The sequence below is a fragment of the Salvia hispanica genome, chromosome 2 (genome assembly GCF_029641045.1).
Source record: "Salvia hispanica isolate PSC_SH4W2 chromosome 2, Shi_PSC_v1, whole genome shotgun sequence".
In the NCBI taxonomy this organism is placed as follows: domain Eukaryota; kingdom Viridiplantae; phylum Streptophyta; class Magnoliopsida; order Lamiales; family Lamiaceae; genus Salvia; species Salvia hispanica.
The window spans coordinates 17,687,516-17,708,728 of record NC_142693.1 but is presented as its reverse complement, the minus strand read 5'-3'; the positions used below and the strand labels follow the sequence as shown (position 1 = coordinate 17,708,728).

The 21,213-nt window shown below is 37.7% G+C and overlaps 4 protein-coding genes across 5 annotated transcripts; 2 read left to right on the top strand and 2 right to left on the bottom strand.

Annotated features, from left to right (window-relative positions):
• The first annotated feature begins 157 nt into the window (after positions 1-157).
• On the top strand, positions 158-8,375 carry LOC125210494 (binding / calmodulin binding protein). The gene is made up of 20 exons (XM_048110046.2): positions 158-900; positions 1,337-1,805; positions 1,919-2,004; positions 2,126-2,239; positions 2,330-2,518; positions 2,705-2,767; positions 2,958-3,008; positions 3,428-3,550; positions 3,619-3,735; positions 3,913-4,020; positions 4,101-4,188; positions 4,626-4,730; positions 5,124-5,306; positions 5,391-6,286; positions 6,598-6,775; positions 6,860-7,050; positions 7,282-7,471; positions 7,564-7,789; positions 7,894-8,049; positions 8,122-8,375. Exons 1-20 carry the CDS (start codon positions 223-225, stop codon positions 8,216-8,218), a joined length of 4,308 nt encoding a protein of 1,435 aa, XP_047966003.2. The 5' UTR covers positions 158-222; the 3' UTR covers positions 8,219-8,375.
• Positions 8,376-9,237: 862 nt separating this feature from the next.
• Positions 9,238-13,457, top strand: LOC125219943 (polyadenylate-binding protein RBP45-like). Of its 2 annotated transcripts, none has more exons than XM_048122041.2 (7): positions 9,238-9,679; positions 9,995-10,463; positions 12,178-12,233; positions 12,320-12,450; positions 12,545-12,641; positions 12,724-12,915; positions 13,201-13,457. In XM_048122041.2, exons 1-7 carry the CDS (start codon positions 9,338-9,340, stop codon positions 13,201-13,203), a joined length of 1,290 nt encoding a protein of 429 aa, XP_047977998.1. In that variant the 5' UTR covers positions 9,238-9,337; the 3' UTR covers positions 13,204-13,457. The 2 variants fall into 2 exon arrangements, with proteins under 2 accessions (XP_047977998.1, XP_047978008.1); XM_048122051.2 differs by having other exon boundaries at positions 9,239-9,679; positions 12,730-12,915.
• Positions 13,458-13,733: 276 nt separating this feature from the next.
• On the bottom strand, positions 13,734-15,199 carry MED21 (mediator 21). The gene is made up of 4 exons (XM_048114146.2): positions 14,844-15,199; positions 14,512-14,589; positions 14,373-14,424; positions 13,734-14,108 (listed from the first exon to the last, which is right to left on the bottom strand). Exons 1-4 carry the CDS (start codon positions 15,051-15,053, stop codon positions 14,032-14,034), a joined length of 417 nt encoding a protein of 138 aa, XP_047970103.1. The 5' UTR covers positions 15,054-15,199; the 3' UTR covers positions 13,734-14,031.
• Positions 15,200-18,018: 2,819 nt separating this feature from the next.
• Positions 18,019-20,137, bottom strand: LOC125187946 (uncharacterized). The gene is made up of 3 exons (XM_048084667.2): positions 19,878-20,137; positions 19,573-19,650; positions 18,019-19,237 (listed from the first exon to the last, which is right to left on the bottom strand). Exon 3 carries the CDS (start codon positions 19,197-19,199, stop codon positions 18,144-18,146), a length of 1,056 nt encoding a protein of 351 aa, XP_047940624.2. The 5' UTR covers positions 19,200-19,237; positions 19,573-19,650; positions 19,878-20,137; the 3' UTR covers positions 18,019-18,143.
• Positions 20,138-21,213: the final 1,076 nt, after the last annotated feature.

The following is a 21,213-nucleotide window of genomic DNA, read 5'->3' as shown; positions in this document are numbered from 1 at the left end:
GCCTCGCAGTTGTGGATGCCCTAAAAACGAACAAGAAATGATGCAAGACAAAGAGACAATATACAGAGGGCAATTCCGTCATATCAGCAGCTCCATGGTCCATGGAGGAAGAAAACCGCCAGCGGTATAAACATTTGAATTCAAATCAGAAACGGTGAAAAAGCAATTCAATTTCAAAAACTTCACTCTTTCAGACACACTCGCTCACCAAAGCAACCAACAATGGATTCTAGAAAACGGAAACCCAATCTCAAACATTCTTCTCCGCTGCCGAATCCCCCATCTTCTTCAATTTTCAGAGACATTTCAAACCTCAAAACCCCTCTACAGCCCTCGAAACGCCCCAATTTCCCTAATTCCCCGCATTTCTTCTCCGCTTTGAAAAATACCCCCTCATCCTCTCTGCGCCGCTGCCCCAGAACGTCGGCGTTGAAATCGAAGGCGGCGCGCAGATTGAAGGCGTTTGAATCCGAGCAATGCAAGTCTGCGCGGATTGCTCAGAGTGAGAAGGAAAAATCGCTGAGATCACTTGCGAGGTCGCTCACTGTATGGCTCAATTTTCTGTTCGAAAACCCTAGCTCGTGTGGGTGTGATCCGTCTCTTTTAGGCGGTGAGGAAAAGGAAGCAGTTGTGAATAATGGGAAGAGAGAGAGTTTGCAGGGCCGTGCGGTGGGAGTTGATGGGCCGTGGAGGGGCCCGAAGAGGCAGAGGGATTCGCTCTGGAGAGGGGAGGGGAATGGCGAGTCTGCGAAAAATGGTTTCCCGAATTCTATGTTTTCTGGATTGAGGGCTTCGTTGCAGGAGATATGTAGCTTTGACGACTTGAAGGAGAGAATGAGGATGTATTTGAGTTTGGGTGGTTGCAAAGAGATTTTCGAAGCCATGACTCAAGTAACAAAGGTGTGATTCTCATTTTCCTCTCGATGAGATTTTGGAAATTTGAGTTGCACTCAACTTTTTGCCATATCTGACAAAATAAAAGTTTATTTTTTTAAGTTCAACTGTTCACATCACTCCATTTTTGAAAAATGTTTCGGTTTCATAGTTTAACTCTTGCCTAAATGACATAATATATATGTGCTAAATAATATTTTGTTAACTAGGAGGATTGTGATCATCCCAATGTTTATCAAATTTAAATGTTACAATGCCTCCTATAGGATAATAATTCATGCTGGGAACTTGGCCATTTGCTGGTATTTGGAGTTTTTGGTTTTACAATCAAGAATTGACCAGTTCTTGTTATGGTTTTGTGCCTCATTTCAACTGACGTCTTTCACACTGATTATGGTATTCTTGCATGATCACTTGAAAACCTTTTTGGCTTAATTTTCAGAACATAGACGATGGGCGACTGAAAATGAGGGCAAGTTGCCCCATAATGAGTGATGTCGGAATGAAGGAGAAAGCCATGAGATATCTCATGTCTTATAACCCTATCTGGCTTCGAATTGGTCTATACATAATCTTGGGTGGTGACTCCTTGTTGCCAAATGATAATGTCAATTCTGAGCCAGAAAATGCATTCCTAAGGATGGTTCTCGAAAAGCAATTTTTCTCGCATGCTGGACTGGCTAAAGCTCATGCTTACAACAAGCAGGTTGAGGGTTTATACAGGCCGGGTTACTATGAAAAACTGGGGAATGTAATTTTGAAGAGATTCTTGCTCCTTGTTATTATAATTGACAGAGCCAAGTGCCAAACAAGTCTTCCTCTTAAATATGGAATTGATGGATTGGATGGTGGGTCGCCTCCAATGTTTACTTTAAAATCTGCTATCAAATCAAGCCGTCAACTGGTTGTTGGTAATTTCTCTTGTTCATATTGTGCATATGTTTGGATTTGTGTTGCTTATTAAGTTATTATTGTTCTTACTAGTTATGCACAACTTGACTTATGTTCTCTCTCCTCAAACTAGACTTTCTCTCGTCTGATGTGATGCATGGGGAAGGAAGTGTTGTAGCACATCTTGCGATTGTTGGATATAATGTCACATACCAGCAAGTAAGAAACTTGGACAATTTTCTTCTGACAATTTATACAAGGAAGTTATCTACAACTATCTTCTTTGATATTTTATGTAATTGTTTTTAATTTTGTTTCAAACTTTCCTTCCATACTACAGAATCCTTTGGTCGAGTATGACTTCAGAATATCTAATTTATTTGAAGATCTCTGTGATGGCATCAGGCTTTGCAGAGCCACGAGTCTCCTAAGACGTGATTCCTCCATTCTCACGGTCTGCTGGATGTAGAGACTGTTTAGTTTGTTCAAGTTGTTTTCTGCTTGATATAATCATGTGCTTAACAGTAAATTCATGCGTTGACAGAAAGTGGTGGTTCCATCTGACACACAAAAAAAGAACCTGTTTAACTGTGGTATTGCACTGAAATATCTGAGGGAAGCTGGTGTATCCTTACTTGATGAAGATGGAACAGAAGTTATGGAAGAGGATGTAGTTAGTGGTGACAAGGAGCTTACACTTTCCTTGCTGTGGAACATGTTTGTCAACCTACAGGTGGGTGGTGATTTTTTCTTATGTACATCTTCAGTCTCCTGTTTGGTCTTTTTACATTGGTTCAAATATTTCAACTTGTCATTATTGTATAGTTTGAATAATTTAATGGGAAGATATGCTGCTGTGATGTTTGATACTCAACTCGATGAAGAGATTTGCTGATTCAACCTCTTATATATTTTGCAGTTGCCTCTGTTGATCAACAAATCACTTATATCAGAAGAAATTTCAAATATTAGAGGAGTTGTGGTACGTTCAATTATGCTATGACTGTTTTTAATGCTTGTAAGGAATATCTCTATAAAGTACATAAACCTTTCATATTAGTAGTATTAAACTTGTGTATATTTGTCCTATGTCGGAGTTTTATAGAAGAGCTTAATAACCATTACATTTTTAGAGTTCAATGTCTAATTAATGTTTGCAATGCTATCTGCAGGATCATTCGATCGCCCAGACACCCTTGGATTTGCTACTTAACTGGATTCAGGTGTTTTGATATACCTTTCTTAAGCTTTTTCTGATGGTTCACTCACTTGAGTGCTTTACAAAATAATGTTTATTAGTTTGTTCTTTCTGGAAAGGAGCAAGCCAAGTGAAAAAGTTGAGAACATATCAGGACTTAAAGCAAGTGTTTGGACTGGGCTGAGAGATCCTTTAGTTTTGCATGTAAAATTTAAGGTTATCGAATTCGAAGGGAATAAAATGGACAATGTAGGCTGAATAATTTGGCTAAGATTATTAGCTTGGCAGCTTGGCTTGAATTTTTTGTTGTGTATAGGCTAATGGGTTAGAGAATTATGGGAGGGAGAGTAAGCACATAAGCTCATATGCACCATTTTCCTTGCATGTTTTCCTTAGTAATTTGACAGGTTTCTAACCTACAAGAGAATGTACTTATTTCTTCAGGCAGTTTGTGCAACTTATGAACTCAAAGTTGAAAGTCACTCTTCCTTACTGGATGGAAAAGCCATGTGGTGTTTGCTTGATTTCTACTTTCGCAAAGAGCATGACTGTTCATGTTCCTTTAAGGTAAGTTGCCTACATTTCCTTGTTCCTGTGATTTGGTCAGATCAAACTTAATCCACTATGGTTTCCAGGATCCATGTGGAACGAAGAATGAAGTTTCTATCATGTCAGCAATTGAATACACAGATGCAGTTCACAACTTCATATTGTCTCAAAAATTAACATCTTTGTTAGGGAACTTTCCAGAGGTAATGCTGCTAACTTTCAATTTTTAGTACCATGCACTATTGGATATGGCAATCTACCAAGTGATCTTTTAGCATGATTATAGGTTGAAAGTGTCTCTAAATATCTCTAATGTATGGTAAAGTTGATATTGCTTATGCATCATCTTGTTGACTAATGTTGATGAGACTACCACCCAGGTTTTACAAGTGAGTGACATATTAGAACATAATGGGGCATCCAGCGGGAAGAGTGTAATCATCCTTCTGGTGTTTCTCTCAATTCAGTTACTCGTGAAGAGAAACATGGTAACATTTTGAATCACATTGCTCTTTATAACCTTACTAGTTGGCATCTGTAGCTCATTTGACATTTGCTCTTCTTTCAGGACAAGTTAAATTTTCATAAACTGCTGGGCTTTGGTTGCCAGAATTCTGTCAGCAGTCAATTAATTTCAGAGTGGAGTGATGAAAAAGGTTTTGTTTGACTTGCCTCATATTTTTGGAATATTAATCAAAGTTGATAGCAGCATGATCAATATGATAAAGAATTCTTAAATCTTTTTAGAGACATAGATTCAGAGAAATAACTTGACTAAGAATATGATATTCTCAGTATAAAAGGGAATTAATTACAAATAGTTTCTTTCTTAGTTCAGTCAACACTAAGTATCTTTTAAACACTTCCTCTCATAAGTCATGAGTTTGATGTTTCATGGAGTCATTCTAAAATTTCGCTAGCTACTTTTTCTTGTTCAATTTGATTATAAAGTGATGGCCATCCAGAATGAAATCTTCTTGCTTCGTCATCAGTTGTCCAACTACAAACTTGTGCAATTATGAGAATATATGGCCTATGAACAGAACTTTATAACTTCACCAGTTTCTCATGTCCAATGCACTTGTTGGTGCAGATTCTAAAAGAGATTTCAAAGCTATCATAACTTGGTGGCAAGATATGGCTCAACAGAACGGCAAATGCAGCTTAACCGTCAAAAGGGACAATGCTGTTCAAAGAGGTGACATTTTCCACCAACATTTTTAATTTTTATGTCTATTGATGTGTTGTTTATAGTGTGTTATTTATATGAGAATCCAGTATTATTTTTTCCTGGAAAATTCTCAATTAAACAATTATTATCGTTGTCAATTCTAAGAAATCCAATTAGCTTTAATATGATTGCAAGAAGCACAATATCCCTTTCAGTTTATTTGTAATGGTTTTGATTTATTTGGTTTCTCAAACATTTATCAAGTTGCATAATGCATACTCCATCTCTACCAAAACCATTCCAACTTAATTGAAATAAGAAGAATGAAGTTCATGATCTCTCCCTCTTAGATCTGATTTTTGCAAAGTAATCCATCATATTATCCCGACCGCCAGTTTTTTTTTTTTTTTTTTCTTTCAGAGAAAGCGAATGCTGCAACAATCATACAATCTCACTATAGACGATTGGTGGAACATCGAAATTATATGAGGATTACAAATGCAGCTCTAGTCTTGCACAGTTTCATTTTGGCCTGGCTATCAGTGAAGAAGAACAAATCTGGATTGGAGCTTGTTGCAAGGAGTAAGCTAGGATCATCATCTTGTCAGTATTTCTTCTGAGCAAATACTCCATATGTTTTTGATTTTTCCTTATTTATACGTTATCTGATCTGTACTAATAATACAGCTAGGAGGAGGCACTTGGAAAAGTTTGGCATTTATGCTACACTTATGGCGGACAGACACCACTTTGTAAACTTGAGAAGGTCTGCTATAGTCATTCAGCAGGCCGTAAGGGTGTGGCTTGGTCAGAGTCACTATAGAGCAAGGACCATTTGTAATGAAGCAGACAATCTCCGGACAACAGCCGCACTCACAATTCAGAATTTCTGGAAATATTACATGATTAGAAGATCCGTGCATGGTCAACACATTGCTGCGACCAAAATCCAGAGTCATTATCGTGGTTGGTTGATGAGAGAGTGTTTTGCGCACAAGAAGCAAGCAATAGTAGCAATCCAGAGTTCTTGGAAAGGCTACATCATCAAAAATTCTATCCGAAGGCAGCACCTCGCTGCAACCAACATTCAGATTCATTATCGTGGTTGGTTGATGAGAAAGAATTTTGCATGCAAGAAGCAAGCAATAAGGGTGATTCAGAATTATTGGAAAAACTATATCGTCAACAAATCTATCCAACATCAGTGTGTTGCTGCAACTAAAATCCAGAGTCATTATCGTAGTTGGTTGATGAGAAGGAGTTACACATGCAAGATTCAAGCAGTAACAACAATTCAGAATTTTTGGAAAGACTATATTGTCAACAAATCAATCCGAACTCAGCACATTGCAGCAACAAAAATCCAGAGTCAGTACCGTAGTTGGTTGGAAAGAAAAAGTTTTGCATGCAAAAAACGAGCCATAAGAACTATTCAAAGAACGTTCCAATGTTTGAAGAGTAGAAGGGAGTTTCTGATGCACAGGAAGGAAAATGTGTCAGCTATCATCATTCAATCTCATTTTCGTGGATGGATGGCTCGTAGAGAAGTTCGGAGACAAAAATATTTTTTTGTTAGGATGCAAGTAAGCTTCTTTTGCTAATCTCTACAAACACCTTGGTCTCTTGTTGCTTATCATTTTCACATCCGGTGCCTAAATCTAAATGCTAGTGTTTCACATTTACGAAAATTACTTTTAAAATGAAATATCGTAGTTTGTTTGATTTATTATGGTTAAAATGCTTGTGTTTCAGATTTAAGAAGATGACTCTAAAAGTAAAATATCATAGTAATTTGTTTGATTTATAATGATTAACATGCTAGTATGAAAAAAACATTGTTTTCCATTCATATGAGTTGTATCTGTAAGAGTTGTCATTTATTTATGCTGGCCAGAGCTTCTGCCGAGGTTGGATACAAAGAAAAAATTTACAGCTTCAGAAGGATGCTGCTATAAGGATTCAAAGTGCTTTCAATCGCATGAATTTCCGTCGGTCATTCATCTCACAGAGGCTTGCTGCGATTGATATTCAGCGTTATATCAGAGGACATGTCACCAGGAGAAGACTTCTAGGTAATAAAAAGTTCTGTTGGAGCCGTTTGCTATCTGAATTTTCTTGGTTTTAACCCCAACCATCTTGAATATGCTTCAATGCAGGAGCTTCCTGTTCTACAAGGTCCAAGGAGGACATACTCCTTCAATCAGCATTGAAGTTGCAGAGATGGTGGCGACATATCCTGCTGGTTAGAGTCAAAACAAAGCCCGCAATTGTAGTCCAAAAGTATGTCCGTAGATGGATGGCAAGGAAAATGGCTAAAAAAGAAAAGCAGCAAGCGGTTATGATTCAAGTGAGTCTACACTGGACTTTCATTTTGGCATGCTTCATTATGCTTTGTTGAGTGCAGATGAATGGACGTTGCAGAGTTTATGCTTTGTTAACAGTTAACACAGCTTTGGTTCCTCTTTTTAAATGAATTGAAAGTTATGCTCTCATTTTTTTTTGTGTCCATGTAAAAAAACATGATCCGTTTGTGCCATCTCATTCGCTTCAACTAACCTTGAATTCTCATCGTTGGCAGTCATACTGGAAGGGATATCTTGCCCGGAAAGAGGCAAAAGGCCAGCTGCTGGACTTGCGATTGAGAATGCAAAAATCTGCTGCAAATGTAGATGATAGCAGGCGCTTAATAAACAGGCTTGTTTCAGCAATATCAGAACTTCTTAATATGAGAAGTGTCAGTGGCATTTTGCACACATGTGAAATTCTGGGTATGAGTTTTGAACGTCTCATTTATGCATAATAAGCTGTCCATAGCACATAGATGATATAAATTCCACTAATCCTGGTGTGCTTTTAACAGACATGGCCACAGAATTATCAGAGAAATGCTGTGAAGAGCTAGTCGCTGCTGGTGCCATCGCCACTTTGCTTAAGCTAATTCGCTCTGTCAGCCGGAGCATACCAGATCAGCAAGTTCTCAAGCATGCCCTCTCTACTCTCAGAAATCTTGCGCGCTATCCATCCCTTGCCCACGTACTGGTCGAGAGCCATGGATGTGTGGAAACTGTTTTTCTGGAGTTTCTAAAGTGCGTTGTCATTCTCTGAACCTATTAGTACAGACTGGTAATGCTCATTTTGTCACAGTATTAATATTGGTCTTTTTTTCTCCTGCAATCATTTTCCTCTTCAGAAACAAAGAAGAGGGGTATTTCATTGCTTCTGAGTTGTTAAAGCGGATATGCAAAACTGAAAATGGCGCCCAAGCTATTCGGAAGTCATCGGCTATTTTGAAGAGGTTGAACAACCTTGCTGAAGAACTGACAAGGAAGGCAGGAAATGACAAGAGGTAAGAAAAAGATCAGCAGCAAGTTTAAACTGAAAATTTTCTTTTTTAATGATGTTTATGCAATAAATGCAGGAAATGGAAGAATTTGCCATCTAGAGAAAATGAAGAGAGAAGATTGAAAGAGGTTGTTGAGCTACTGAAACTCATCAAGGTTGGGGCAAGAAGGTGACTGTTACACTATTTCTTTGCTTTTTTTAGGTGTATATATATATCTTGTGATTTTAGTTCTTTGAGTGTTGGCATACTTGCCAATGTTATCATTGTGTACTTGATTTGGATTTTTGCCCAAATTGTCATGTTTCTATCATGGAAGCTTTCCCTTTTTAGAGCACGGATCTTCGACACATTTTAGGTAATGTTTGCAAGCTTATATAAAATGTGGATATAGTTTGATATTTTAATATAAACAAGGAAAAACTAAAAAAGGAAGTAAAATTGAAAATTTTGATCTAAAAGAACTCACAGACGTGCTCTGAAATAGGCTCTTATTTAATTTATTTATTGATAATAAAGATTAAAGATGGCATTGTCATTTGTCACTATATATCCGACTTAGCAGTTGTTTTAACAAAAATTGTGCAAGTATTTATATGCAACAAAAAAGTGCAACAAACATATTTTTGAACCCATTAAATATCTGAGTTAGTAGCTGTTTTAACAAAAACACCATTGAGATTAATATGCATATTTTTAAAATCAAGCAGCAGTTGAAGCAAGATTATTATATAGTAATTAAAGAGAAAAATAAATATTAATGAGTTCATGGCAGCAATATTTCTTGCATGAATTAACAATTTTGATTATCCTAATTTCAAAATGAAATGTAAGCTAATCTCGTGACTGTTGCGGTCTCGTTATAATTAATTAAGGTTTAGACAACCAGTAAAAGAAAATAAAGAAAGGAAAAGGGAAAAACTGACATGATATATTCACTATTTGTGATACTCCTATAATTTAATCTACCTCTCAAATAATGCACATATCAACAATGGAATTTTAGTGATTACAACGATTCAACTACGATAGTTAAAATAAATCGAGTGTATTTTCATTTTTTAATTTTAATTTTAATTTTAATTTTAATTTTTGCTAAATTAAGGAATGTGAAGGGGCAAGATTGATATTTTACGTGGTAAAATGAAGTAATTAATATTATAATGCTTATTTTTCCCAGACCGCATCTTTAAAATCTGTATATCGCCTCGCCGCTTACTTCCTTCTCTTCCATCCTCCTCCCAAATTACCCTAATTAGGGTTCCTCCCCACGATCTAATCCAAGCCTCCGACGATGATGCAGCCGGCTAGCTCCATGGTTCCTCCTCCCATGGCTCCTCCGCCGCAATACCAGCAGCAACCACCGCCGCAGCATCCGTCTCAGCAGTGGATGCCGCAGCAGCCGCAGTACCAGGTTCCTCCGCCGCAGCAACCTCCGGCCGCCGGGTACTACTATCAGCAAGCGCAAGGTCAGGCCCCCGCTGTTCCGCCGCAGCATCCGCAGCAGTACGCTGCGGCGCCGGCGGCTCAGCCCCAGGCGATTGCGGAGGATGGAATTCGGAGTCTGTGGATCGGAGATCTGCAATACTGGATGGACGAGCAGTATTTGTATAGCTGCTTTGGCACCGCTGGCGAGGTAAAGATGCGTAACTAGGATGTAAACGGTAGCTCTGTTTATATCCTTTCAAATTATTCCCTTTTTTTCACGTTTCTAGGCTGGATTGGTGGTGGTGTCATTTACTCGTAATTTTACATTGTGTGAAATGGCAAAACATTTAATTTATTCAATTGTAGGTTAATTCAATGTTAGGTTTTACTTATGTTATTGTGCAAAATCCTACTCAGCATAGGAAGTATTGCCTTGTACTGTAGCTTTCTAGCTGGATACATTTTTTTAGAGTTGTATGTTTCAACATTCATTAGATATCATTGAATCTCTTTATTTTTCTAGGTGGTCTCTGCTAAAGTTATCCGCAACAAGCAATCTGGTCAGTCAGAAGGTTATGGCTTCATTGAATTTTCTAGTCATGCTGCTGCGGAAAGGAACCTGCAGACATATAATGGCGCCCTAATGCCAAATGTTGAGCAAACCTTCAGATTGAATTGGGCATCCATGGGTGCTGGTGAAAAACGTGATGATGGTCCTGAGTACACAGTTTTTGTTGGAGATTTGGCATCTGATGTCACTGATTATATGCTTCAAGAAACATTTAGAGCAAATTATCCTTCAGTAAAAGGGGCGAAGGTTGTAACAGATAGAGTCACAGGGCGCACAAAGGGCTATGGATTTGTGAGGTTTGGTGATGAAAGTGAACAGATGCGTGCCATGACTGAGATGAATGGAAGGTTCTGTTCCAATAGGCCCATGCGAATTGGCCCAGCTGCTAACAAACAAAAAGTTGGCGGCGGTCAGACCAAAGGTATCCATAATTCTGAAGCTTTTGTATGGCTCTAGATCATCAAGCCAAATTGCACCCACTCTTGCTGTTACCTTTTCACTCTCATGCTATGATTCTTTGTTTTCAAGTTGGCAGTTCCCATGCATTGGTGGCTATTTTGTTTCGGATTATTTGGAGTATAGATGTCTCTTTGTTGAGCAATGCTATTAAGTTGCTTTGTTTGATTTCTTGAAGATAAGCAGGGCTCACAGACGTCATTTCCTTCCAGTATTTAAAAGTTTTAGGTTATGAAGTATTAAAACATGCATAATCTCATAAAAAACTCCGGTTGTCTCAAAGCAGGGTTTCAGGAGGCTCTATCATATAAGGGCCTGGAGCCAATATCAGCTGAAATGATAACCCTTTTAGTGCCTGGTTTTGTGTAGGTCAGTTTTATTTTATGTTTTTACTTTTTGGTTCCTTCAGGCATTAATTTTGCTACAAATTTCAATTTCATTCCTCCAGCAGTCATTTTACTTCCAAGCTCCCAGTCAAATTACTTTTTTATCAAAGCCTTCTTTTGATTTACAATTTTAGTTACAGCCGCACTAATTACTCTTAATCTCCATGCACCACTTTCCTTTGTGCCATTAGATGATTATTAGATCTTTTTTTTTCTTCTGGTCCTGCTATTTTCCAAGCACTTATAGCTGTGGCTACTCCTGTTAAAAAAGGCTCGCCATGGGGAGTGGGCGATGATCTAAGGTCAGAGAAACTGCTTACAGTACGCAGATTTCAGTGGTTTGTGCAGCAACAAATACTTTAATACTTTATACAATTGGCTTAGTTATCTTCTCGCTTGGTTCAGTTGCTTTTATTTTACAATTTTTAGTCTTTTTGTGGTCCAAATCTGACACCATTAGGAGGAAAGGTTACAAAGTTCTTTCTTTAACAGTTCCATTGTCAGCAAAATATGTTGCTATATTGTTGCACAAATCCCAGATATAGCTAAAGATGTTTTATTTCTCATGAAATATATAATAAACATAAGCATATTAATTGTTGGGGCTATGAAGATAGTTTTCCAACTTCGGGGCGGGGTGTAGTATTGCTTGCGTTGGTGCTCTAACAATACAATCTATGTTGATGATTCATTATTTCATCATGGTGCTTATGGTTATGTGGAATTTGTATGGACTCCAAATTCATCTTTATTGCGTATTCTTTCTCACCTTCTCCATCTGTTGCAATGTGTCCATGTTTTCTGCATAAGCTATCTCCCTAATTGTTTTTTCTCTCCATGTCTTGTTTTCCTTTAAACTGTGTAGTGTAATAATACATATTGCTTGATTCTTTTCACAATCTTCATTATCAGTGTAACTATCACCATCTCTAAGAGATTTACTGTTCTCGACTTTTTTGCCCTTCTATTCTGTCCATATTCAATCACGTTAATCCATTTTCTGCAATTTCATCAAAAAGAGCAAATAAGGGTATTCACAGGATAAGTATAACCAAATGCGTCATTCAATCCTGATTTCCACTCAGAGTTGACATTGAATGCACCTTAAAAGTAGAATTAACGTGTGTTTGTTATATCTGGAATGGGTGTAGTGACTGTTCACTTTGTTTTGCTATTTGATTTTACATATCTACTAGACTACTAGTTGATATAATGCATTAAGGGAAGACATCACTGTTGCTCTGCTCCCTTCTCTGACGCAATTTTCCCCTATTACTCGTTTTGAAAATGCAGCTGCATACCAGACTTCACAAGGAACTCCAAGTGAGGATGATCCAACTAACACCACTGTTAGTATATTTGGACAAGATTGATTTATATTATATTCTTCCTCTGCAAAAAAAAGTTCTTAAGTTTTTTTATTCTTTCCGCACAGATCTTTATTGGGAATTTGGACCCCAATGTTAACGACGAGCTTCTAAGGCAGGTGTTTGGACAACATGGGCAGTTGCTCCATGTAAAGATACCTGTAGGCAAACGATGTGGTTTTGTCCAATATGCTGAGAGGTAAATTGAGAACTTCCTGGCTGTTTCTTCTATCGGTTAATTGTCACAGATTCAGGGGTTCCAGCCTTCTCATATATTATATACATAATAACAGAAGCTGTGCTGAAGAGGCACTTCGTGTGCTAAATGGGACACCGTTGGGAGGACAGAGTATTCGTCTTTCATGGGGACGTAGCCCTTCAAACAAACAGGTTAATTCCACCTGGTTTTCTCATTTAAATATCCTAGGTTCATCTTTCTACTGACAGAACTCTCATCAATCTAAACTTCCAGCCTCAGGTTGACCCGAACCAGTGGAGTGGTAGTGGTAGTGGTAGTGGTAGCGGGTATTATGGATATGCTCCTGGATATGAAACCTACGGATATGCTCCAGCAGCACAGGATCCAAATATGTACTATGCAGGATATCCTGGATATGCGAACTACCCACCACAACAGCAACAGCAGATGATGCAACAACCACAGGTGCATATGTTAAAAATTTAAGTACTAACCTAGATGAGGTTTTTTCCATCATTTTAGTTGCCCTTCTCAGCTTCTACTTTTTGGAGGGTCTATCATAATTATTGTTTAATTTATTTCCAATTTTGTCACTTTTTGGTGCTGAGTCAAAAACCTATGCTCGCTTTTCTGAGAAATTGTATTAAGGAAGTCTGGGCTCAAAGCATCATGTGATCTTGTCATTTTCTTGTAAATTCCTACTTGTTATTTTTTTCCATTTTGAATTGATTGAGATTTTCCTCTCTGCAGTGATCTGTGTTAATCAAAGGATGCACGCAGCTTCTGGATGCAGCAGCAGCAGTGGAGATTATCAAAGATGGCTGTTGGTTAAGTGTGATTATAGCAGTTACCGAATATGTTCAAGACTCCTTTCGGCTAGATAGTGTTTTCAACTGGATGAGTAGTTGATCTTAATTTGGCTCTGTTTTTCTTCAAACTTGTTTCCCTCTTTTGTAATCTGATCGGATTTATCTCTTTCTTAATTTCATGTCTATTTTGTGCCTGCATTAAGTCTGTTATTTGATTTGATCAGTCCTGCATTCTGTTTATGACTATGCTACGGGATAACTGTGATATTTTCATCTCAGATTAAGAAAAATTAAAACTTTAATGAAGTTACCTGCACGATAGAGGTTGATCAAGTAATTATTTTCTACCCTTCATAGCAAACAAACACAAAATGGTCAATCCAAGTCGTCCTTGTTTTAGTGAATCATTTAATTTACATTGATTTTGATTGTCAATAGTTTGTACTTGCTCAATAAGTGAGACAATTCTACAAGTGAGAGCATAAAATCCTTACACTTGCAATAAAAGCAACCCAAATCTCTACATGACATATCCATATATTAGAAACATGGACAAAGTGGAGTAATTAATAACAAGGCCTCAATTGTGTCCCATTGGGGCACATGTTCATGGATGATAACACCCTATTCCTAAAGTATCAAGCACTAAGCTGTTAAAGATAATCCTGAGATAAAATTTCATGCCATGTCAGCCAATTTCAGAGAAGTAAAGACTCCATGGGCTTGGCCGTCAAACCAATTATCCTCAATAAAATACCACTACCCTTTTACTTCAGTCTGGCTTCTTTAAGTTCAAGCAGTTATCCACTGCTTGGCCATACAACTCCTGGACTTGCCTAAGCTCCTTTTCTGCAACATTATTTATATTCTTGATTTCAGATTCAGCATCCAGTATTTGAAGAAGTAAAACCAATCCATTAATAGAACATATGCATATGCAGGCAAAGCACAACTTTGTACCCCATACAGGACAACCAAGTTCATGAACACCCTGAACTAGACTAACTGTAATTGATGCGATGGAAGCGAATAATGGAGACATATTTTATGTCTTGAGAAACAGCAGGTTAACGCTAAACCTTAAATCTTGACATCAACTAGTAAGGATCTTACCTGCAGCTTCCAGTTGCTTTTGAAGCTCCTGCCCAATGTCATCATTTTCAGCCTGTAAGCGATTCTTCCAATTAGTATGGCTTAAGTCTAGTGGGATGGTGTGGTGATTTGCACATTCGACCCTTAAAATTATTCGTACCTGGAGTTCTGCTATTCTTTGTAGCTGAGCTTCTTCACCACCCTCAGCTAATGGAAGTGCAGCAACCAAAGCATCAAACTGTGAAAGTAAGCAGACTTGAGATAAAAGGGATTTAATGATGAGACTAAGAGAGTTAAACCAAAAGATTCATCACTTAAGAAGCTTATGCCCCTTTCTAATGGCAGTGAAATTCTCTAAATCCCTAACCCTAGATCCTCTCTCTTCTTACTTGATCACTAATTATTGAATTCCTATCTGAGCACATTACTTCAAACCCTAATTGAAGCAGACGATTTAGCCAATTGAGCAATGTGAATAGAGGCAAAAGAAACCTGTTTGGCTGCTTTGACCAATTCAGCGCTAAGAAGCTTTGGCTGTTCGGCGAGATTAACGGAGTCGTCGACAGGGGGATTAGCGGGAGGCTCCGGGTAATTAGGCGAAAGCTGAACCGGCGGCGCGTCCCTTTGAAGCGTGCCAAATGTGTTGAAGGCGAGTGATGCGACGGTGTTGACCTGCTCTTGCAACTGAGATATTATATCCATCTTTTCCTCCGATTAGACTCAAAATCCGATCTTGATTATAAATTTTTGTGGACGAGCTGAGAAAAGATTCGGAATTGGGTCCAAGCGGCGGACTCAATTGTGGTTGTGTTTCGGAATGATGGCGGTGAGGGGCAGCGGAGGGAGGAGAAAATAGTTAAATATTTGAAAAAATAAAAAAATAATTTAGGAAAGTAAAATAATTCTAATAATTCTAATAATACTCCATCCTCGTTATAAAAAAAAAGAAATAAATACTAGCACGCTTTTGTCATTTTGTCGGCCTCTAGTTAATTACTCCCTCCGTTCCCGATTAAAAGTCACACTTTGACCGAATACGAATTTTAAGAAATGTAAATAAAAAGGGGTTGAAAAAGTTAGTGGAATGTAGGACCAACTTGTTTATATTGGTTTTATAAGAGCATCCACTATGGTAAATAGGCAAGCCATAGGCTATAGCCTGTTTCTTCTCCCGCCACATCATCTAGCACTAAAATTCTTCCTGTCACATCATCAGGACAAGCAATAGACTAGCCACATCATCAGCACTATTAAAAAAACAATTAAAGTTACGAAATTAAACACAAAATACGGAATTAAATTTCGACACATATACTGGAAAAATTCGTTAATTTTATTTAAATAAAAAAAAATACATTAACTAAAATTTAATGTACAGGAAAAAAGTACATTAATTTTATTTAGGACACATATACGGGAAAAATCGCATATATATAGTGTTTCGAAAATTTAATAATAAAAAAAATTTGCGCTGGTCGATCGCTCGCCGATCACCAGCCTACAATGGCGGCGAGCGCATCGGCCAGCGCCCGAGAATCGGCGAGCGCTCGCCGAAATTCTCGGCGATTCCGCGCTCGCCGGTTGCAATGGTTCGACGAGTGGACCGGCTAGCGCCGGGTATCGGCTAACTGGTCGCTCGCCTATTACTGTGGATGCTCTAATAAAATGTGAGTGAATTAAGTTAGTGGACTGTGGGACCTACTACCATTTATGATAAAAATGAAGTGTGACTCTTAACGAGAGATTTCGGAATATGGGGCTCAATTCGCTGACCTTTCGAGATTAGAGATTAAATTCGTTGACCTTTCAGAATATAGGCTCGAGGCATGCGAATTTTTCAGAATAAGGGTTTTCACACTTTTTATATTTATTCTCTTCCTTTTTTCTTATTATTTTCCTCCCAATAATTATAATTGACCAAACTATCCTTCAATTCAATTTTTATTAAATTCATCTTCTCCAAATCCAACCAGATTATGCGCTCAACTATTCATCCCGAGTTCGTCGATAGTGGCGATGAACTCCAAATGGAGATTATTGGGAGAAACATAAATGCTACAAGGGCTGAATAATGCACTAAATTTTCCCATTTTTTTTGTTCTTTTTAAAGGTATGTGAACGTATCTGTTGGCTTTCTATCCATATTTGTGGAGTACAATTTTAAAAGCTGCAATGGATGAGTGATTCAATATTCTCCCAATGTCCATTATAATGAAATACGTGTAGTGCTTGATCATATATTTCAAACATGGATGTTGGGATTTAGAGGGATGATATATAATTAAATTATCAGTTTAAAAATATATTATAGAATTCTCAAAGTGGCTGATTTTTCAGAAATTCAAAAGAGGAAATGATATGTGATATGAGAATTTCGACTGAATTTTAAGGTTGGAGGACATAATCTGATTGGAATGCAGAAGATGGATTTTTTTAAAAATTGAATTAAAGGATAGTTTGGTCAATTTATAATTATTGGGAGGAAAATAATAAGAAAAAAGGAAGAGAACAAATATAAAAGAGTGAAAACCCTTATTCTGAAAAATTCGCATACCTCGAGCCTATATTCTGAAAGGTCAACGAATTTAAACTCTAATCTCGAAAGGTCAGCGAATTGAGCCCCATATTCCGAAATCTCTCGACTCTCATAATTGGGGACGAACCGAAATAGAAAAGTGTGACTCTTAATCGGGGACGGAGGGAGTAATTTATTTTTATTTTTGATAAAAAAAATTTTAACTTCATTAATAATGTTTTAATATTTTTACTTTTTATATTTCTTCTATTTTATTAATTTACTTTAAAACACGTGTTATTTTCAACTTCTCTTTTTTGTGCGATAGGTGTAATTTTTATGTGGTAGTATTATAGATTCAAAAGGAAAACTGAATTTTAGATCTATTTGAAGAAATATGAATGCTCAATTGTAAATACATTTATCATATTGAACTATGGATCACGAATCTTATAAGATGAAGTTTGACGAATCAAAAGAGATATCAAAATAACAACCAATAGATTGAAGATTGATAATCAACTACAGTATATTTTATATTTGTATGTGGAAATTTAGTTATTTAGAAAAACAAAAATACAAAAGGTGTTTAGATGTCTCTCAAGTACATAAGTAGATTTTGAAGGACTGTTAAAAGAAGTGTTGTTCCTACTGATGATGTTGATTGAGATTGTTTGTCCTTCATCATATATGTGTTCGATATTTTGTGATAATAAGCCCGTAATTACTAAATTTGAAGACTCGCTTCAAGATGATTGAACCAAATATGTTGTGGTGGATAAAACTTTATTAATGAGTAAATACTCCTAGAAGTTAGAGTAGTAGAGTTGTCATCTAACATGATTTGATAAGAGGATAAAACTATGAACTTAATAATTTTTCAAAATTTTTGAACAAGTATTAGCCGTGTAGAAATGATGGAACAAAATCAAAATAATCCAAGTGAGCAAAATTGAGCAAAATCAAAATCAAAATCAAAATTAATAGGCATAAACTTCTTCTATATACATATTCTTTGATTCAATGGATGCAAAGATTCCATATTTTAACAAATGTTGCATGCCCTTCAGTTGATATGTTCATAAGCATATTCTTTGTGTCACTATTTATCTTTTTAATTTCCTAGCTAATTATACACGAATCCAAGTCCAATGATCCAAATCGACTCCCTTATGAATGAATGTCGAAATTAATAAAAAAAAAATTAACAATACTAACACTAAATTATAATAAATAAAAAAAAAGCAACTAATCCAACAGTTGAAAAAAAAACTAGTTTAATTATTGGTGTGGGTTTGCTGCATGATCATGAAATCCATATCCCCAATCCTCGCCGGCGACGCCGCGCTGTTCATCGCCTCCCCACCGCCAAACACCTCCCCACTCCCCACCATTCTCGACTGCGCCTCCGTCTGCGGGCTCGGCGGCGACTTCGGCTTCTCCATCATGAACTCCAGCGGCTCCCCTATCAGATGCGGCGGCAGCAGCAGCGGATTCCCCGCCACCAGCGCCTGATGGAATCCGATGCTAGGGTTTTTCATCCCGCTCAGCACCGAATTGTACACCTCCGCCATCTGCTTCTCCTTCTGCGCCGCGAATCCCAAATCCAGCTTCAGATTCGGACTCTCCTGGTGATTGCTGAACATATTCTCCTGGAAATTCACATCCTGGAACAGATTCGTCTGCCTCACCTGCGGCAATTCCACGCCGCCGCCGTGGCACATCTGCAGATTCGGCGGCGGAGCTTCGTGATTCGCCGCCGAATCGCCGTTGTTTGGTAAATTACTCTTCGATCCTCCGCCTGGTGACGTGGACACCTCGAATGCCTGCATCACTTCGTCTTCCTCCACCATTCTCAGGTTTCCGGCGACGTTATAGGCGGTTTTGCCTTCGTCGGGGTTGGTGGGGGCTTGGGGGGGCAAGGGGTTAGGGATTTGGATTTCTCTTCTTTGGTGCATTTTGGCGAGCGGAGCGACGTCGTTTGAGGAGGTCAAAGTGACGACGTTTCGCGGCTGGAATACGAGGCCGCGGAAGGGGGTGAGGTTGTTGCCGATTCGGATGGAGATGAGGTATCCGGCGTCGAAGGAGCCCTCCACCACGCCGTAGACCGCGGACCCCACCATTGCGTCGTCGGCGATGCTGGGGTTCTTGTCGGGATCTGCTTGTGGTGCTGGTGCCGGAGGGGTCGGGTAGATGGATTGATTGGCGGCGTGGTTTCTCACGAGGGTTGAGTATTCCGGTGAGGGTAACGTGGATGCGCTGCAGACGTTGCTGTCCTTGCGCGGTCGGCCGCGCTTGCGCTTGGCCCTCATTGCAATCGGAACGTCCTCCATTGTTGATACGTATAACCAACTGTTACTCAAACTTCCCGCTTCACCTGTAAAACAAAGAATGTTTCTAACTTTAAAAATCATATGTGGACGTCATTGCTGATGAATTAAACAATGCTGTCTACTCTTAAAGTCAACAATACCGTTTCATTGAAAAATATGAACAATATATATTCGAGAACAATAAGGAACTTAAACATAATAAGTACAATGCATGAGATTAAGCATGAAAAAAATATGTTCATGAAAGAAAAATTCTAAATTTCTCTCCCAAATAGATAAATTTTATAGTGATTTGGGGTTCTAAATCAAGTTAATGTTTGGCATGATAAAAAAAAATACTTTAACATGATTCTAATAGCGATTAAATTATCACCTCAAATATGAGATAACACTCAGGGTCGATTGAATCTGATCGAAGCCTCTTGGCAAAAGAAAGGTGCTTCTCACCTCTCTACATACAAAATCAAACTCATATACTCAGTGATTGGATAACGTCACAATTCAGTTCAACAACAACAATAATCATAATAAATTGAACATCATAATCACTAGTTTCCACAATGTGCAATAATTGAAGTGACTTATTTATTGGATCAAATGATTTCAAAATGTATCAAATAAACGTAATATAGTATACATAAAATCAAGAATCAAAAGCATAAAAGAATCAGCACCTACCTCTGTTAAGGCTTCGAGATAAGGGATAAAAATGATGAGGTAGCCTGAAATTATATCTCTGCGTATCACTTTCTGTTGCTAAAACGATATTGAAGAATGATAAAAAAGATGGCAATAATAAAGAAAATAGGAAAAAAATAGAAAATATTTAAATGTGCTAAGAATGTGTGTTTCTGTTATACAAATCTGTGAATCAATCTACGCCAATAAAAGAATTATGGAATAGAAAAGGTAAACAAGGGAAGGAGAAGAATAAAACACCGCAAATTTCATTTTAGTTGCATGTTTTTAGCAACCAAGTAGAATGGGCTTCAATCTAAATCACTAATTAATAGCGCAAACATGACCTATGTGTTTGTATGGTCCAAAATCTCGATGGTTAGCACTAGGCCTTCGGGCTAAAATAGAGACATGTAGGTGATGGCGATCGTAATTTTATATATTAGTACTATATTTGTCAATTGTGCAAGTAGGATAATATGGTTTGATTAAAATATTTGGTAATATATGATCGTAACTTTTAATTTAACTAATTTTTATAATTATGTAATTGGTCAATAGTTCAAGTAATGATGTTGGGCAAGCCGAAACCCGAACTTTTAGAATTGGAGTTGAATTTATAATCCGATACCCGCTCGATTAACACACAATCCGAATAAAGTTGATTCAAAACCGCTAGACTGACTCAATTGGCATTACTACATATAATCATTAACACTCTCTCCGTCCCACGAGAATATGCATCATTTCCTTTTTAATTCCCACAAGAATATTCATTTTTCAATTTTAGAAACTCTTTTATTTTTAAGAGCGTCTCCAAGGGGAGAGGTAAATGGAGAGATAAACTAATATAACTACTATATTTACCTTTTTTCATGAAAAATCATTCTCCAAGGGAAGAGACATTTGAGAAGGTATTATACATTTTCTCATTTTGAAGAGGTATCATTAGAGCATCTCCAACAAGAAAGGGTAAATAAAAGAGGTATATCATCTATATACCTCATCAAAAAGTGAAATATACCCTTCCAAAAAGAAACATACTTCAAAGGAAAAAGGTACTCCCTCCGTCCGCGAATAGGAGCCCCGATTCATAATTACCATAAATGGTAAAGAGACCTCACATTCCACCAACTCATTCCACTCACATATCATTTAAAACTAATATATCTAAGTGGGACTCATATTTCACTAACTTTCTTCCACCCACTTTTCTTAACATTTATTAAAACTCGTGCCGGAAAGGGATGAGACTTCTAGTTGCGGACGGAGGGAGTATATTGAAAGGTAAATGATTTTTTAAACATAAAATTATAGTACAAAATGCATTAAAAAA

Bases quoted from the DNA above. Each gene is read 5' to 3' on its own strand.
- LOC125210494 (XM_048110046.2), top strand. From the start codon at position 223: ATGGATTCTAGAAAACGGAAACCCAATCTCAAACATTCTTCTCCGCTG. The intron at 1,806-1,918 runs GTAATTTCTCTT...TCCTCAAACTAG, and splicing joins AAGCCGTCAACTGGTTGTTG to ACTTTCTCTCGTCTGATGTG. The intron at 7,051-7,281 runs GTGAGTCTACAC...CATCGTTGGCAG, and splicing joins AGCAAGCGGTTATGATTCAA to TCATACTGGAAGGGATATCT.
- LOC125219943 (XM_048122041.2), top strand. From the start codon at position 9,338: ATGATGCAGCCGGCTAGCTCCATGGTTCCTCCTCCCATGGCTCCTCCG. The intron at 9,680-9,994 runs GTAAAGATGCGT...TTATTTTTCTAG, and splicing joins GCTTTGGCACCGCTGGCGAG to GTGGTCTCTGCTAAAGTTAT. The intron at 12,451-12,544 runs GTAAATTGAGAA...ACATAATAACAG, and splicing joins TTTGTCCAATATGCTGAGAG to AAGCTGTGCTGAAGAGGCAC.
- MED21 (XM_048114146.2), bottom strand. From the start codon at position 15,053: ATGGATATAATATCTCAGTTGCAAGAGCAGGTCAACACCGTCGCATCA. The intron at 14,590-14,843 runs GTTTCTTTTGCC...TTACTTTCACAG, and splicing joins TGGTCAAAGCAGCCAAACAG to TTTGATGCTTTGGTTGCTGC. The intron at 14,109-14,372 runs GTAAGATCCTTA...ATAATGTTGCAG, and splicing joins AAAGCAACTGGAAGCTGCAG to AAAAGGAGCTTAGGCAAGTC.
- LOC125187946 (XM_048084667.2), bottom strand. From the start codon at position 19,199: ATGGAGGACGTTCCGATTGCAATGAGGGCCAAGCGCAAGCGCGGCCGA.